At 40.3% G+C, this 18,943-nt stretch overlaps 1 protein-coding gene across 1 annotated transcript in view; it reads right to left on the reverse strand.

Moving 5' to 3' along the window:
• il1rapl1a (interleukin 1 receptor accessory protein-like 1a) overlaps positions 1-18,943 on the reverse strand; it is a 134,182-nt gene that overhangs the window by 11,200 nt on the left and 104,039 nt on the right. The window contains exon 6 of the mRNA XM_070837643.1: positions 3,984-4,116. Within this exon, the coding sequence (XP_070693744.1) occupies positions 3,984-4,116 (133 nt within the window). The remainder of the gene's footprint in view (positions 1-3,983; positions 4,117-18,943) is intronic.

Raw genomic sequence — 18,943 nt, forward strand, 5'->3', positions numbered from 1 at the left:
GCCCTATTGTGTTAGTGTAAGTAACATATGAGAAATGAAAATAAATAAGATCTCTTCCTCAGAATGTGTGGGAGGGAGGGGGGTTCATATAATGGCGATAAGAAGGAAATCTTTTTATAGCGGCTGCCATGGTAACGGAGAGAAAGTAATATTCCATAAAGTAAATGAGTGTCCCCCGCTGGGCTGGTTGAGCCTGATGGAGGAGGAGAGAATGGGGAGATAATGCTCCCTCATACCTTAGACACACTACTTAACCCACTTTTATAGCACCCACAGCACAAATGACACTTTGGAGGAAACAAAGTGCAAATGAAAAAGAGATCTTCTCTGTTTGTATGTGTGTGTGTGTGTGTGTGTGTGTGTGTTTGTGTTTGTGTTTGTGAGCACCATCTCCCGTATGTGTTAATAACGGTTGTTTTCTGAGAAGGAGGAGTGGGACGAAGAAAGAGGAGAGTGTGTGTTGTAGTGGGATAATGACTGTCAAGCATCTCTCTTCTCGATTGCCTTCAAGCAGATAAACTACACATACGTAAAGAACAGCTTTTTGGGGAGATTTGGCATCAGTAATTGAAAGTGTAGCATTGGCTTTGCGTGGAGAGGCTGCGCTCGTGCTCATGATATTTGTAGTTTCAGCTGCGTTTGTTGTGCAGTGGGGTGGGGGCTGGGGCGCTTGGAGAGGGAGGCACGGGAATAATTCATGTCTCCAGGGAGTGGTGGGTACTTTGAAGCCTCCAGTTTTGCATTATCACACTATATGAGCTAACACAGCGCGCTGCCGTACAACCTGATGAATAATGACCACTGCTGGTCAACTTGAGTCTCAAATGGAGAGGGTGAGGAGATAAAGTTACGAGTAGGTGGATAACAAGGTCCAGCTGAGACACAGATGAAGCTCATAACAGCTTGTCTGAAGATTATATGGTTGCTGCATCCACTGTAAGATGTTCCAACATTGGTGAATCAGAAAAAGTGTCAGATTTGAAGATTTCCATGCAAATCTTCGTATAACTCTGAGCAAAATCCCTTACTTTTGTTCTGGGTGACTGAGTTTATCGACACTTTGCTGAATGAAGAAATCATGAATGCATTCTCAAACTGTAGCTGCTGCAGGCACTTTTTCTTGTCAGTATTCTCTCCCTTCCTCATTAGCAAAACCTCTGTGTTTGCTCATTTAGTGATCAATTTCCAACTTATTCATTCTTTTTATACATTCTATTTAACATACACCTGCAAAACACCAACTGAATTGGGTCAATAGCTTATCGATCACCTTCTTTATTATGCTGAGCCAGATTTGTTTTGCTAATTTATTAATCTCTGCATGCTATGCTAATGTCCAGTCATCCGTGCTATGATAACAACAATAGCCCTGTCCCGGTGGCACAAATGAGAATTTATGGGCTTGGGTTACCATAGAAATGAACTCCTCCAAATCAATAGGCTCAGAGTTGGGTAAATAAATGCCTGCAGAAACTTGGAGCCCAAGGTATCAGTGCTTGTCGCTAAACTCAAGTCCGGCTGCTGATGCATTGGTAATAATGCTAAAAGTGTGTGGGTGCCAGACTGAAGAAGAGAGGTAACCCTTAGAAACATGCCCGCTGTATCATCTGAAAGGGAGGCAGCTTGGCTGCAGGGTAAGCGCATTTGTTTAGTTTTTCCTATCTTTTCTTTCCATTGCTCCTCTGCCCGGTTCATATCCTGACTTCATGGAAATAGAACCAAGGCACTGGCTGGATGCGAAAAGGCTTATTGTAGCAGCATCAGCAACAGAGAGTGGATGATCAAATACATTATTGATCCACTGCATGAAAGATCGGTATGAATTATTGAAAAGATAACCCCTCAGTCAGTGAGTGGGGGGGGGGGGGGGGGGTCCTGGTGTCATGGAGCAATGGAGGGAGAGGGGGGCAGAGAAAAAGACAGACAGGAGAACAGTGCTGCTGGTTAAAATGACATTTGTTTCTGTTGCAAGCTCATCAGTGGACAAGAAAACTCACTATCACAGATGTGTCTTCTTTACTTTCCTCCTCAGTGACTCCTACTATATTTCTTTCTCTTTCCGCTTTTCCCTGTCTGCTCCCTCTCTCATTCCCTCCTGCTCCTCCCCTCCTCCCCCTCATCCTCAGCTCCCTGTGGCCCATCTGCATGCTGCTTTAGGTGGGTGCAGCGAGGGAGATAGCGACAGTGGCGGCGGTGTGAAAAATGGCGGTTGTTAACCATCTGACAGGGCTGTCTCCCCAGAGCTGCAGCCTCTCCAAACAGCCCTAATGGGAAACATGCACATGGACCAGGGAATGGACTTGTTTAAATGTGTTACACCACTAGGAGGGAGAGACATGGAAATGGGCTTGTTTTAAACGACTCAGAGCCCTAAAAGTAAGGCTTGTTGGCCGCATTTTACAATGTTTCACTGAAATACGATGGTAAGAGTGGGCATGTTATAACTGCTTGAAACAAAAACTTGGAAATTCTTTTTTACAAAGAGTTCATCATTTAGCAGATTAATTCTTAGTGCAAAACGTTATAAAACACATTCATGTTTGTGTACAGAAAGCAGGTCATGCATTTGGGTCATCGATCGTGTTCTGCAGCTGATAAACAGAAATTTACAGAGAAGTGAAGAAAAAAAATGCTTGCCATGGAACTAAATGTGAAAAAGAGACAAATTGGTTCCCATGTAACAACTTTAATGGAGACAGAAACCTAATTTTCTGTCCAATAGGACTGACATGAATTCTTCCCAGATTCAAAACTCCAGTTAGTGAAGCAAATACTTCTGAGTATGAGTTACATGTATTACTCATTTAATATACTATTCAAATTGAATGGACAATATATTTTATGTTTCCTTGTGTTTGTTTAGAAACTTTTATTTCTATTATTTATTATATATATATTATATTTATTTGACAGAAAGCAAAAGTACCAGAACATCAGCCATGACAATTTTTGCAAAGACTTTAAACTTTAAAAGTTGTGGTTGTTGTTATCACCACCTGCATTTATTGTGATTTTTTTTTTGGTCAAAATTGGCAATGCAGCAGCACACAAGGACTGGTTTGAAAACTCTCTTGTGTGGTAGAAGTTGAGGACGCACAAATGTCCCTGACTCAAGTCAGGGACAGAAAAATAGACTTCTTCATGCAAGAAACAACAAAACGTCTCAGTTTTCTTTTCTCAGAGTACAGATTTGCTGCTTTTTTGTCATGTGGCTTGACTTGTCGACAGCATAGAAGGTAAATGCAATGAGGCGTGGGAGAAATCAATATGAATACTGTGACACATTACAGTATACAGGCACCAGTATTGTCTTATGGTGTGATGATACAGTATGTAGCCATACTGAAGCAGAAATATCGCAGGTTATGGCTGTCAAACTTTAAATGGTGCGAATATACATGCTGCTCTGTATTAAAAAGGAGCCTGTCCTCACTGTTTTATGTCTCATCATTTGTCAAGAAAAAGGCATTTAATAACACAGTATACAAATAGTATTACTCTTGTAGTTAAAATGTAATTTTCCGATTTCTTCAGTCACACATATATTGTGATGTATAGTAGATGATTATCTTGCCATATGTGATGTATGCAGTTTTAGTCTTACTGTGCACAGTGTAGCACATTATGAGTTATACTGTTTCCACCTGCTCGCTTGAGCATTTCCACAAGGTAATAACGTAATTTAAACAAAAAAATAAACGTGACAAAAGAAATGAAGAATGATTTAAAACAAGCTTCAGGTCTCTGCATGATGTTCATACCGTAGCAAAATAAATGGATTCCAGCAGCTGTTTGGAAGGCAGCAAATAAATCTCTGGAAAATGGCTGGTTTAGTGCATGCAATTTGGGGTTAATGGGCTAAAACATGCGAAACCACGGGTATCATCCTTTATTATTTTCCAGAGAATCTATCTGCGTCTGCTTTTAATTCCCCTTTACTGCCATGTCCAGTGAAATGATCTCAACTATGAAGAGTTTCTTACTTGATGTCGCTTTCGTGGACTCTCTCCTCATCCAAGTCCTCTATGAACTTCTCTGCCTTCATCCAGTAGAGGAGTGGGCTGGCGTCTCTGCTGTAGCCGAAAAATGCCCGGCAAGTCAGGTTCAGAGCACTTCCTGCAAAGACAGGAGACGACATGCTGTCATTCTCGATTGTCCTGCTAGATGATGTCTGTGCATTCAACGTCAGTGACATTAACAGAAACACTTCTGACATGTGCATTCACCATTCTTTGGGATTTCATACATCATACGCACATATGCTAGTGCACACTCCTGCCTGCACTCATATATGTATACGCTCATACACACACACTGACATATCCTTTCACAAAATTCATGTCACAAAAGAGTTTGCATGAGAGAACATGGACACTTGTGCACTCTAAACAGACGTTGGGGGATGCACAGGTGCAATTCAAGCACAGAGTCAAAGGGAAAATGATTTTCTCATGTAAATAGCACACACATGTGAGGTATTGATCTGAAAGAGAGTACAGTAACAGTAACACTAATAAACACATGAGGGCACTCAAGAGCTACTTAAAGCCCCCCTCGAGACTGCATGTCCATGATTCAAAAGAAGGCACAAGGAAATGAGAGGAGGCTGATGCTAAATTATCATTTTATTTAGAGCTCCTGTCTTAGTTCTGTGAATTGATGGATTGTCTCTGTGGTTCGACATAGAGGGCAAGTATTCAGAAGGTGATACTTCATGCACCAATTAAAAGAAGCTTCCTTTCAAAACCATTCCAATAAATGGCGAGTGGTATCGTTGTGCTTTATGAAGATTAGAGAGTCAAAATCAGTGATGAGCTAAAGGTAAAATATGAAAAATGTAAACCAAATGTTACATGTTGCACTGGAGTGAGCTGATTAGAGTTGACATAAAGAGGCCCCTTTTTACTACTCATGTAAGACCTTCAGTGTCCATGAACTATGCATGTATTAGGAGAGACATAGACCACTGGCATACACTATGCACATATGTATTTTGCATTCCTCTGAAGTAGCATTCTCAAATGGCCCGAGGTGCAGCAATCACATGCCGCTGCCTGTCAATGAACCCCACAGCAACATGTCAACAACACAACGCGGAGGGAGGCTCATCATGCAGCAAATACTGTAAAGTGTATAGTGGAGGATGCTCCTCTTGGGAGACCTAACGCTGTATCTGGCTCCGAGGCATGTGATTTGGGAAGCACCGGGAGAAAGGCATGAAGGGGATGGGGGTGAAGGAGATGCTTTTCCCTGTTTCACAGCAGGATTTATGAGCAGAAGTGTGAGGTAAACTGTACCGGTATGGGACATGTATTCATTAATCCTGCTTAGCAAGTGACAGCACCATGGACAGCTCCCCATACTCTTGTGTGGGTTACAGCAGCCAAACTATAATACCTAACTATAGCCTCAACAATAACAATGTTTGAGTCAAATCCCCTCTGATACAGTCAAGGCAACAACCTTAAGTTGCATTGCAAGATTGTTTTATTGGATTGCATTGTCTTTCAATGGGGTTTCCTTGTTTTCTGATGATCTTTGATCTTTCCACTTCATTAACAGCCCTGCATCTGTTTCTCAGGCGTCCTAGCCGTGACCAGGAACACGTGTCTTCAGAGTAAAACTGGCAAGGTTATTTTTGAAAGACAGTTTGTGTTTGAACTAAGGGCATGTATCCTCTGTTCTCCTCCGGCCCACAATCCAGACACAGCTTCAAAAGATTTCAGTAGGTCACCCTCAGCACATGGAAAGTTTTAAGGCGTGCAGGGAAGGAGGATGGGAGGACACCCAGGAGTGAACTTATAGTACTGTCTGTGAGGAGCAGTGGCTGACATTTCCAAAGTTCAACAGCCACTCTCAGCTTGGTATTTGTGCACAGTCGGGCTCTACAAAGGCTACACGCTGTACCTACAAAATAAGAACCTCCTGCGTGTGACTACACACACACATGCTCACACACCCACACACGCAGGTTTTACAGTACAACAACGGGACTTTACTACATATTCACACTAACTAATTTGTGTAGCAAACACGCAAAGTACCCACACAATGCAAATTACAAATGAACTGTGTATCTGTGTGTGTGACACAGATGCAGCGGCTCCCTTTTTCCTTTGTCTATAAATTACTCCCTCATGCTGTTATCCCACAGATCAACTGCAAACTAGGAATGTCATTCGGCAGGCAGCCACAGCCTGGAGAGGAAGTCTCCTCTGAGCTCCCTGAGAATCACAGGAAATTGTTGAAGGCCTCATGCTGTATCATTCTAATCCAAGAACAGCACTCCCACAAACTCCCTCAAATGCTCTCACAGGCACCTTTTTTTACTTCTTCCACCATTACAAACACCACTCTGTGGTGTCATGACTGCAAAATCACCGTCATGATGTTGCAAGAGGGCAACATTTCTATTTCAGATTGGCCTGAGCCACTTGAATGAGTGTTTCTCTCGCCCTGCCTGATTGTCCTGTATACTTTACGCTGCGATGATATCAGACATATGAATGGCTTTTCTAGACTAAAGATTCATAAGTAGCCTATTATTTTTATTTGGCAAACAACACCACAAGGTGCATTAATAGATATTTTGGAGCTTTCTATGTTATTACACAATCTTCATCAGGAGTTGGAGTTTGCACAGTTGTCTTAGATTTAGATGTTTCATTTCCATTTCCAGAAATTTCAATTTGTCTGAACACTGTCATATTTTCTAAAACTGTCCCTATATCCTGTTAGTAGTACATGAGACAGGTAATCTGTGAAAAGAAATTGCTCCTCTTATTGTGCCGAATGTCATTTGCAAGAATCCACTGCACCTGAACGAAAAACAACCAATCAGAGCCAGGAGAAATCTTTTCTCAATCTTAATCTTATCAACTGCAGCTTTAAGGACTTGTCCCTGGTGGCTTGAAATAGATTGGCATTGAAAGTTTATTCTTGAGAATAATGAAATATAGAACAACGAAGAATGTATTACGCTCTTGTTTTTTAAGCCCACATAGACAAGAAGAGGAATATAATGTGATACGGTTGAAAGCTCCAGGACAACTACTGGATCTTGTGTTGACAAAGTAGTGAATGAAATGAGTGAACTCAAAATTATTGTTTTTAAAGTATAATACAGACTATTCACAAATAAAGGTCATGTTTTCATCATCTTTGAATGGTCTTACAGACAAGTCTTTTATAACACTGGCCTATGGCAAAAAAGCTTATTTAGTTGCTGTGTCGTGGATGCAGCAAGGCTGACTGCTCCACCATATTCAGCTTTATTAACACAGCCATGGTCACATCATATCCTCTGCCTGGGTATCTTCAACTCCCTTTAGAGTTCTTTCTTTATTTCCAGAACATTCCAGCATAGAGGCGAACTTTAGTGTTGAAATAACACTGAAGTTATTTAAAATAACACCTATTCTCTCCGGCATTAAGCATGTGACAACAGCTATGGTTTTAAAGGGGCATAGTGAAAAGAACTGTGCAAGGATGTTGAAAGAGACACACAAATATTATGCCAGGCATAGATAGAACAAGCTTTATTTGAGGCTGGCATGACTCCAAGCCAGCAAACTACAATGATATCAACCCGGTTGAAGTTCGAGCAGATGGTAGAAAAGCTATTAACCAGGACTGGAACAATGAGGTGAATAATTTGCACACTATCAAGTTACAGAAGAGGAGGAGCAGCTTTTTAAATCCCTCTGTTCTGTCCTGCTGTCAAACCTCATAGCAGTGTCATTATTATTATGATCTATTATTATTCTCATAGCATTTGTTTAAGTGGAACCAAAGTACAATAAAATACTTGTGAATAATGATCTAAGCTAAATCTGTGAGGTTCATTATCAAAATCTAGAGAAAAGAAATCAAGCAAGATCTGACCAGATGGAAAACAATGACTGAGTCTATTTTTAGTAGAGAAGATAAAATTGAAATATGATGGTTCTCCCACAGTTCCTCTTCCTCTTTCATACCAGTTTCAGTTCCTCCACAAACTTACAAAGGATGGAATGATAACTAACTTTATCCGGAATAGCAAAAGGAAAAGTTTCAAACTTAAAACATTAATAATATCTAAAGAATATGGAACATGGTAGCACTCTCAGGTTTATTGGACTGAATTATTTTCACAGAAATAAGTGAATGAAGCGGACTAATGACGTGATTAATGATGGGAAAGGAGCTGGCTCTGCTTTCAATGAAGACATTACCCTTTATAGATAAGGAAGATATTGCACTATTTAAAGGGCAAAACATATTAATAACTAGTAACAGATGTGTTAAAAAACATGAACTGAATTAAATAAAATGAATTACTTTATCTCAAACCAAACAAAAGGGTGAATGTCTTAAAGGTTTGCTCATCAAAAGGATTTCAAATATATTTAAAAAATGATGTTTCTTCCTTTAAAGCCATGTAAAATAAATTTGATTCAGCCTGGTCAAAGTTTAAACTATAATACAACAGTTTTCAGAAAAGAGAGGACAACCAAGAGCAGAACCTCATAACAAGATTCTTTATAAAAAAAACTATAACATAGACACCAACAATAATCCAAAATATATTCATATAATATTTCCAAAATATCGAAAAAATACTAAATGATAATATTGATACGCAAGATTCTTCATCAAGCCAAAAATAGAACTGATATTTACAAAATCATTGAACCAGACTGTTGGAGAGTCTGCGACGAAAAGAATACAAATCACTCGCATCTGTTCTTTTTCTGCCTATTACTAAAAATAGTATTGTAATTTCACCATCTGAAATTAGATTACAAACATACAGATTCGCAAAACAGGATACTGAAAACTACACGAATGAAACAGATGACGAGGAACTGGTTAAAACCTGCTCCACCTTCATTTAACAACTGGAGGTCAGACATCTTAGAAAAGGAAAGAAGTCAGAAAACAAGAAACACATGCGGTGGAATATGTGTTCACAATTAAACAATATTGCAGGATTCAGCCTTGAAGATTTTGAATGCAACTTTTTTCTTTGTGTAAGTGTGTAGGTATGTACAGATGTGCATGTATATGTATGTATGAGTTACAATCATACTAGCCCATTTTTTTCATCCTTTTTTTTTCTCATTCTTTTCCTTTTTTGTATTGTCAGAATACCAAGTATGAACGTCATATGTACGCAAATGTAAATTAACTATAAGGTATGTTGAATAGCATGCATGTAAGCTTTAATAACTCACGGGAATGATGTCTGTGCTGACTTTAACTGATCTTTAAGGTGAATTATTACTGAGATGTTATTGTTTTTAAATGGGTGAGCTGGTAATGTGCACAGACAGATCAGGCAGACAGTAATCAGTCCTAATGATGCGAGCATGTTTATAAATGGAGGAGTTATGGGTGAAAACCTCCAAGCAGACGAAACGCGTACACGTCTGCAAACCGAGTAATTAAAAGCCTGCTATTGCATTTCATTGTACAGTGAACTTCAGGTAACAGTATCACAAAGGGCGAGGAAAAGCAGAAGAAAGTTGAATTATGACCTTTGGCTTCAGAGAGGCTTTTAAAAGATCTGCGTGAAAAACAAGAACAAACTCAAAGATCTCTAATGTTACAACAAAAGCAGTAGACTGACTTTAATGAGTCCTTTTCACATTCCAGCTTTACATTGTCACGTCAGCTTGGAGAGTACTGACGGCTGCTAAGGTTACACGTTTTAAAAATATGAATATTGTTTAATTTCCCAGCCATTCTAAATAAAAGGGGCATTGCAAGCTGCTTGGGATTTTTGTTTTTTCGTCTCACAAACAGTAACCTATAGCTTTTTCCTGCTCTCTTCAGTGTACGCAAATAAATACACACACGTGTTCCTGGCAGCATACTAGTTCCATTTAGTTAAGTACAACAAATCATCAAAATGTCACCCTGTTCAGTAAATAGCAAACGTCACTATGAATATGTTTTTCAATATGCCACCAATGCAAATGCTCACACAGTTATTTTCAAGTAATTCAGCCAGCTAAGCAGTGTATATAAAACATTTGGATTATTAGGGAGCTTTAATTGAACACTGAGATTATGTTTTTGTCAGACAGAGAGGTTTCCATAAATGTGTGCATCAATAATCTGCATTGTCAATTAATCTGTGTGCTATTTTCTCGATTAATCGATTAGTTGTTTGGTCTGAAATGTCCAAAAGTTGTGAAAAATGTCCATCACACTTTCCTAAAGCCCAACATGAAGTCTTTTTATGTCCAACCAACAGCCCAAAGTCCAAAGATACTGAGTCTACTATCACCTAATGCAAAGGATCAGAGCTTCACATTTAAAAAGATGGAACGAGGTAATATTTGGCATTTTTGGCTTGAGAATCAAGAATCAATATAGTCGTCCTCTGTTGAAAGATTTTCACAAAGTGATAATAGTAGTACATCAATCGCAGTTAAAAATTGAGTATAATTAACAAAGATGAATGCTATTGATATTGATATCATCTTACTTTTGCATTGATATTATCATTATCAGTGTGATATCATCATCATGGTGTTTATCATAATTACAGCTCTGCAGTAAAAATGGGTATTGTGACACAACATGCTTATAATGAACCGTTAACAAAACCATAAGATGCATGAGGTGTCAGCAATATTGGTTTTCATTTACACTAGATAGATACCTCTTGCTCCTCTCTCTGTGGATTACAAAGCTACCATTCTTTTGGTAAAAACTCAATGCAAGTCCATCACTGTGTCATCTTTTTTTTTAAGTTCACAAATAAATCTGCCATTACAAGACTTTGAAAGACTTGGTGTGAAAAATATCCCCCGCTGGCTGAATGTGTGGCTTGTACAGCACAAGACCATGATGAAGTGTTTCCATTAGTGTGTGTTTCTTTATATGTGCACGTCTTTGTGTGTTGTTTCTGCCTTCACACGTGCGTGGGTGTGGAACAAATCCATGTAATCTGAGTGACTGACACCCCTCCACCCTCCCTGGCTGAGAGTTGGTCACAGCGCCTGATGGAAATGAGATTTAAGATCCACCCTTTTTTTTTTTTTTTTTACTTCTGCCCGGTATCTCTGAGAGTCTTGCAGACTTCCACACAGGCTCTGGTCCACCACAAGCTACAGATGAATCTAATTATAAATGAATGTGCAGTGGAGGTGAAGTAGCTTGTACAAGTGTTGAATTGCCATCCCCCTTTTGTGACCTAACCACTGCATCCGAAGGCTCCACAACACCATTTTCTCATAGAGGGTTTCTCTTTCTGACATAGTTTCTTCTGAAAAGCTCAAACTAGAGTTTCCCTATTCTAAGACAAATAGGTATGTACTACTGTGCTGGGTAGCACGGGGCTGCTGTGGCTAGGAGGCGGGTCGTCCCTCAATCAAAAGGTCAGTGTTTCGAGCTCCTCCTGTGAGTTGGGCAAGACACTGAACCCCAACTTTGCTCCTGAAGCATAGCTTCAGTGTGTGAATGTGTGTGAAAGAATCGTCTCCTCCAGCTTAGATTCCTCCTGTGTGAATAAGGTGTGAATGGGTGAATGAGAATGTAATGTATAAGCGCTTTAAGCAGTCGAAATGACTAGAAAGGAGCAATACAAACACAGACCATTTACACCTCATTATTTTGGCAAATGATTATTTTGTAAGCGACATAACTTCATGAGTCATGCTCAAGTGTTGTCAAAGCATCATGGGATTTCTATGTTTTAAATGTTAAAAAATAACTCATTTGACATTTTGGGTAGGATGAATATTTGCTTTCTTGCTGACAGTTAGATGAGAAAATTGATACCACGCTCATGTCTGTACAGTAAATATGAAATTACAGCCTGCAAGTGGTTCACAAAATGCTCAATTCAAGAGCAACTCCCAGCAGACGCAAATCTTCTTTTTGCTAATCTTCAGCGCTCATCTTGCTGCAGTGATGTCACAGTGTACTCCATGATGCATCGGTACACTGTGACATCATTGGCAAAACACCTTTTGCTTATGAAGCTGGACAAGCTGGCCATTACGCTACATCACATTAATTTGGCAGAAGCTTATTTCTAAAATTCTTATTGAATGCAGCTCAGAGCTGAATAAGAAATTATTAGAAAATACACTCACGCAACTTTGGCTCTCTTTATGGTGAAGCCAGATGAATGAATGAATGAATGAATAAATGAGAGAGTGAGTGTGACTGAGAATAGTGATCGGATTTAGTGAGGCTATGAAATGACATGCTTCACAGGGGCAGGAATTTGATTTGCATCGACCTTTGGTGCATGTTGAGCTGATTTCACAGTATTTGGGATAATTTGGCTTCACACAGTTGGCACTCTGATTCAGGCAGAGGAATACTTTCCAAGCCAGAGGAGAGGAAAACAAACCTAGCACAGAAAACACTGTGCAGATGCTGTCCAAATTCAGCACAGATGCACAGAGCACACAGTGAGATTGACAGATACGCAGACAGAAGGACAGATGAATGAACAGACAGGCAGAAGAAAAGAAACAATAAGACCATGCGCATGCAAACATGATTATAAATGAACAGACACACACATGCACGTCAATGTCATTTCTGTCTCTTCTCTTTCTCCATGAATCCACTGAATAGACCCCTTGTCTTTCACATGCCACTGCTCGGAGCAGAGCTGGTTTGTGCGTTTCTTTGTGTGTGACAGCCACCGCCATGTTTTATTTGTAGAATAAACAACAATCTGGAGTGCTTTTTGAATAAGTTATAGTCAGAGTGTGTTTGATGTTTCATAACACACTCTGATCTTCAGTGCAGCCCAATGTTCTCTTAGTGCTCTATTTTCAAGGCAGGGTGAAGTCTGGCACAAAAAGCGATATCTCATGTTGCTGTTTTCCTTCCCCTCAAGTGCACTTTGCTCATTTGTTTGATTTGTTTGCCCTGTGCAGGTAGGAGGAGAGGCACAGTGAGTTAGGAGTTCCATGTAAAAGTTGAGGTGTTGGTATTTTGGTAAAAATAGGGCATGCGAAGTGTCTATTTTGTTTTCTTTAAAATCTAACTCATTTTGGATAATTTCATCACAGCTGATACTTCTGTATCCGCTGCTGTAACTTGAAAAGTGTGGTACCTCGACACATCATTACATACAATGATTGGAGGTGGAGTTGCTGTGCTGAAATCATGCACAACAAGACACCAGGTTGAAACATCATCTCACGTTAACTACATCTCTGGAAACCATCAAATGCAGGAGATGCTGAGAGCCCGAGGACTCATCACTGTAAAGAATTTTGACTGCTAACAATGAAAATATCAGAGAGAATTGTCTCCTATTAACGTTACATCCTCAGGAATACCTCTTCCAAGGTGCTGTACTCTATTCACATATCATCCGTCAGAGACTAACCGTGTGTGACTGCGTGTGCTGTGTATTTCAACGTGCAGACTGAACAAGCTGGGATTTTTGAACCACCAATTTTTTTTTATTAGTTGACATCCCGCTCTACTAATGAGCCACCACCAGCCCTCCATCCAAAAGCATGAGGCTACCAAGATAAACAGCTGAGTGTATCATCGCCCTTTTATCATCCTGTCTTGCCTTAGCACGATTTCATTTTAACGAGCGTTGTTAATTGCAGTATGATGTCATACAGCAAAATATAGAACCTGTCCAGACAAATGCTGTGACATGTAAAAATGTGCGTATTTGAATTACAATGTAAATTTTTGCCAAGATAATCTTTCCCCCAAAAAGTTTTCACTAAACTAAAAAAAAGGCATTGAATGCTTAATAGACATCTAGCTGGCTGCAGAAGAAGATGATGTATCCATGATGATGTAGTTATATATGTAGCAGTTAGTTATGCTTCGTATATGTCTTGATTTGTTTGCCGACTCTATTTCCACTTTGTCGCATATTGATTTTATCGTTACGCTAACTTTTCTACCACAGCAAAGGGAAATGTCAACGTTTTTTATTTTATTTTTAAATTACAGGGAGACTTCACAATTTCCTATTGGAAATTATACGTGAAGATGGTGCAAACATTAGCAAACCTCTGAGATTATACTGGCAGTAACATATTGACCTATTTCTTGTGAAAACCTTTTTCATAGTTGAGTTCAGAGCAGCAGCCTTTTTTTAGCTTGAGAATATCAAATGAGATTTTAAGGTGGGCTATGAACCTAACAATGAGAGAACTTTCTCATTCCATATTAGGCCAAAAAAACCTCTTAATCTAAGGTGAAAAATCACCAAAAGTAGAGTTAGTGAACAAGGCTTTCGCACAAAACAGAGTTATTCTGCAGCCCTGCTTTCGACACAGACTGTAATTTCAGAGTTTGGGTATTTTAAGCATTAATTAAAACGGCCAAGCAGAAAGTGCTTGTGTGTGCACATGTACTGCATGTGTGCGTCTGTGAGAGAGGGAGAGGGGGACGGAGAGAGATGTTTGTGAAGATTTCCTGTGGATATCACTGCAGGAGAATCTGATACATACTGTCAGTCACGATTCTTCCCCCACAAGGTGTAAAACAAGCATGAAAAAGTGCACATGGGACTGTGTAATCCCTTTTCTTCACACATTAGGGATACAAGAGTGAACAAGACAAGCAATCAATAGACTCGTGGCTTTGAACAACAAAATTATGATATACTTGAAACTGCCTTTAGATTGATTGTTTTGCAGTACTGTATATTTGAGACTGCTGTCAATAAATCCCTGCTGTGTGAACACGTGTATGTGTCTTTGCGTGTGTTTGCTTAATGTAGCAAAGGGAGGTGTGTCCATCTGTGTGGTTAAAAATGGATGAAGTCCCTACTGCATGTCGCATATAATAAAACATACATTTTCTGTACGCTCCCTTATGTAAACTACATGCAGCCTCAGATTCACCCCCACACTTCCTACAGAAGGACACTTTCACAGTACACACACGCTCTAGTCAGGGGCATCTCCAGAGAACCACAACCAGGCAGGTGTGTTTACTGTTGTGGTTGTATCAGGAGTGGGGTGGTGTGCTCGGAAAAGTCCAAATCTGTCTGTCAACGCTCCTTTTCTTTAACCACCTGCAGGTAACCATGACAACCCCTACTGTGCTGGGTAGGAGCAGCTCTGCAGGCTCTGCCAGGACAGAAAATACAGAAAAGACAGGTGACTGTGCCACATTAGGACCTGTGTGGCTTTGTGCCGGCAGCAATCAGCAATCAAAGTTGGCTCTAATTGGAGACCAGCCAAAAGACTCCTGGGTGCATACAGCCAGAAGATACTTGTTTTAGAATATTTTAGAAGGGCTACACCTGCAAATAAGCCCTACTGTATGTGGAGACGTGGCCTCTTGTTCATGGCGTAGCGGTGAGCTGATGTGGAACAATGACTATTGGCTGAACTGATTACTTTTTACTCTGCATTGCGGAGAAGTGCAGGTCAGTGTGACGTGGGGGAATTGGAGGGGTGAGAAGTACAGTGAAAAAGCAGATTGGAGGATTTGCCCAGAATAAATGGAGGAATGAGTAAGGGCAATGGGAACATGAGAGAGTTGGGGCCAACCCGTTCTACCACCTCAGCCTCCCTCCTGCTCTAATATTGTCCCCTCTCCAGAGACAGAGCCTTTAATTACCATTACAAGCCTGAGATGAGAGCTTTTAGCAGAGGAGAATCCTGCTTCTTTGCTTCTCTGTCGTTCCTTCTCCGTTTGTTCTGTGGCCCCTGATGATCCATCAGGGATATGTCAGCCTTTAATTACCGGTAAAAATTATGGCCTTTGTGAACAGGTAGTCAGTGCCCTCGCTTTCATCTCCCCTTTCATCTGTTAATCGTTCCTTTTTGATGACATAATAGGTGCTCTGTCCGAGGCAGTGGAAGACAGAGGCCCATTATACAGTGACAGACACTGTGGGGGATTATGGGATGATGCAATGACGAACTAAATAAACACTCTTTTATCTTTGCAGCAATTTAATACTGGCTGGGGGATCATCTTTGCAACAAGTACTTCCTCGGGCCTCAGCGTTGTCCGCATCCCATGACATAGACATAAAATTCCTCATCACACCCCAGCTCACCCGTGTTGTGAACACTTCCCTTTCTAAACTTCCTGCTCTCTGGCATACTGTAATTCAGACATTTAGAAACTGCTGTGTCTTGTTCTCTTAGAAAATGTCTTTGTCACTCATGTCTTATCATCGCTGCAGGCTCCACTTCCTCCCTTTCTTTTATGCTGCTTTCATTTTCACGCCACAGGGTTTGGGGACCACTTTTTCCACTGCTGTGGGTTCACATGAAATATCCTTTTATGGTCAAAATGAGACCAAAGAGAATGTAATTTTCTCTCAATGATACTGCCAGTCATCCTTCTAAAAACTGCCTTTCAAGCGCATTAAGAAAGTCAGGGCCCTGTGAAAAAGAAAAAAAGAAATTGCCAGTGACCAAGAAAATTGAAAATTTATGTCACTATCTGTGATGAAGAAAGTGACAATGTAAAGGCCAAACACAGAAAGATGTGCAGAGAAAAATAATTGTGTGAACGTTGAAGCTTGAAGATGAGTGCAGAAATGCGGAGCATAAGAGAGGGGGAGCTGTAATTGGCTCATGTCCAGGGGGCTGGAGGCCAATTAAATGGTGTGATTTGAACACTTGATGAGGAACACCACTTTAGCGAATGACCCAAGAGAGGCCTGTCTACAGGCGCTGACCCACTGACCAGAATACCAACTGAGGCCCGGCTAAAGTCAATCAAAAACCAGAGCTCTCTAACCAAGATCAGGTCACACCAACACGGACCATCCACTATTAGCCCACTTTGTAGTTGACGCACTTGTATCATCTTACTTCTGTCAACAGAAAATCCCTCTGTTCTCTCACAACAACATATATACAGCCTATGAGGAAAGCAGACTGAGATTTGTGAAAAGTATTTTAAATGGAATCAACAAAGAGTATTGTTATCACGGTGATGTATTCCTCCTTACTAACTCTTGGTTTAAATGCAACTTTATTTACGGGCAAATGTAATAAATTATGCCACAGTGTGATGATGCAACACCGATACAATTTAAAAATGTCAACAGCCCAACTGAAACTTGCAGTTTCATAACGACAGTACAGTTATTAGAAGCAAAACAAGATCAGAAAGCCTCCATCACATGCTATGTGACATAGTTTAGAGTACAGAGGAGCAGACTTCTGACTGATGAATCAGTGGGATAAATGCTAAATTGGATGTACAGTCTGATCAGGCAAAGTTAATGACAAGTCCCTTCTCCTTAAACACTGCTGAGGTGCTAATGAGACGGGGGAGGAACGTAAACAACACCTGCTTTAGTCAACAGAATACAAATACGAAGCAATACAATAAGCAACACAAAGTAATTAATAACGCTTTCCTAAAACAACAGATTAAATGATATGAAATTAATGAATGGCAGAACAAGAAATTAAACACAGTGCTGAATCCTAAATCTGAATCTAAAGCAGTGAGGAACATATAAATTTCAGTTTAGAATGAAACCACTTGGATCCATATTTAGATCTGTTTGGGGGAACAATGAACAGGACAGTGACCTCAGAGGTACACAGGGCTCAGCACAGCTCCATGGCTGTTTAACTCACACTGTTCATCCTCCATGTTCTTCAGGACATTTGTGTTTTATCTAGTCCCCAAATGCTGTTGTTAGGGCATTATCTATACGACCATTTATTGTAGCTGCTTTGAAAAAAAGAGTTTTTCTCTCATCAGTTTCGGCTTACCACAGATGTCTGAGAATAACAGCTTCTCAATAGAGTTGTGAAATAGAAAAGTCTGTTTTTCCACTTTGAATGTTCATTTAAAATTTTACTTTTAATGATATGCTCAACATCTTCCTCAACAAAGGAACACAGGACAATGTAAAAAAAAAAATAAATAAAAAATTGGCTGTTTATCAAACAGCCAGAATAAATACCTCACTTTCTGAGAAATCATGTGTTGTAAATACTACGATGCCCATGAACCTCAGCTGCTGTTGCTATAGAGATGAAGGCAGTCAGAAGAAAAGTTAAAGCTGTTTATTGTTGAAATTTGGAGCAGCGCACGGCTGGATAGTCGCTTGATTATCAGTTTTCCAAAACAAGTAATCTCTAGCTTCCACCTGTCGTCACCAGCCCACATACCAGAATTTGAAGCTGCGTGATTGGTCGTTTCTCACCAAAACGCACCGTGGATAGCTGCATCACTCGTCACCTTGTGTTTTTGTGCATCCGGGCTTGTACTTGCAATCCATTCGTTTTATCAAAAAGCAAGAACTCATAACAATAGAGAGACTTTTACACAGTGACACATTCAAACCAATTTGGACCTAATTTAAGAACATGAAGGTACATTATGCTAATGTGCAGTTTAATTGCGACAAGACTTGCTCGTGCCATTCGTACCCAAATATAATAGTTTTATGCAAAAATTATGATTTTTTTTTGCACACCCTGTGGAGCTTTACACATACCCCTGGCTTTATGCTTATATCCTGTCTTGAGAATAGCAGATCTAAAGAATTAATTTACTATTTCTCTTTCATCTCCTTTCCCCGTGCAATAGATCACATATCTTTACTTCCTTAAGTCAGAGAGCCTCAGTATCTCCTCTTTATCTGCCAGATGTGTCACCCCTCCACTTTGCAGCTAACCCTTCTCTAGGTGTTCATCTAGCTAGTCCAACCAAAGCTTTGACTTATCTTCCGAACATCACCCCTCTTCCTGTTATCCTATTTTTTTTCTCATTGCCTGCCTTCTTTTCCTGTTCTCATAGCACATCCCTCCACACACACACACACACACACACACACACACACACACACACACAGACACTTTCAGCGCTCCTCCTTTCTATAGCACAAAGGGGTGCCCACCCCTCTTCACCTCCCACCTCTCTTCCTCTTATCGCACCTCCAGCACTCTGCCCGCGCTCTTACCCTCTGGTTTTAGAACCTGACCCTCAAATCTCAACATGCCGTTTCAGCTACTTTCAG

This window comes from Pempheris klunzingeri, chromosome 10 (assembly GCF_042242105.1).
Source record: "Pempheris klunzingeri isolate RE-2024b chromosome 10, fPemKlu1.hap1, whole genome shotgun sequence".
In the NCBI taxonomy this organism is placed as follows: Eukaryota; Metazoa; Chordata; class Actinopteri; order Acropomatiformes; family Pempheridae; genus Pempheris; species Pempheris klunzingeri.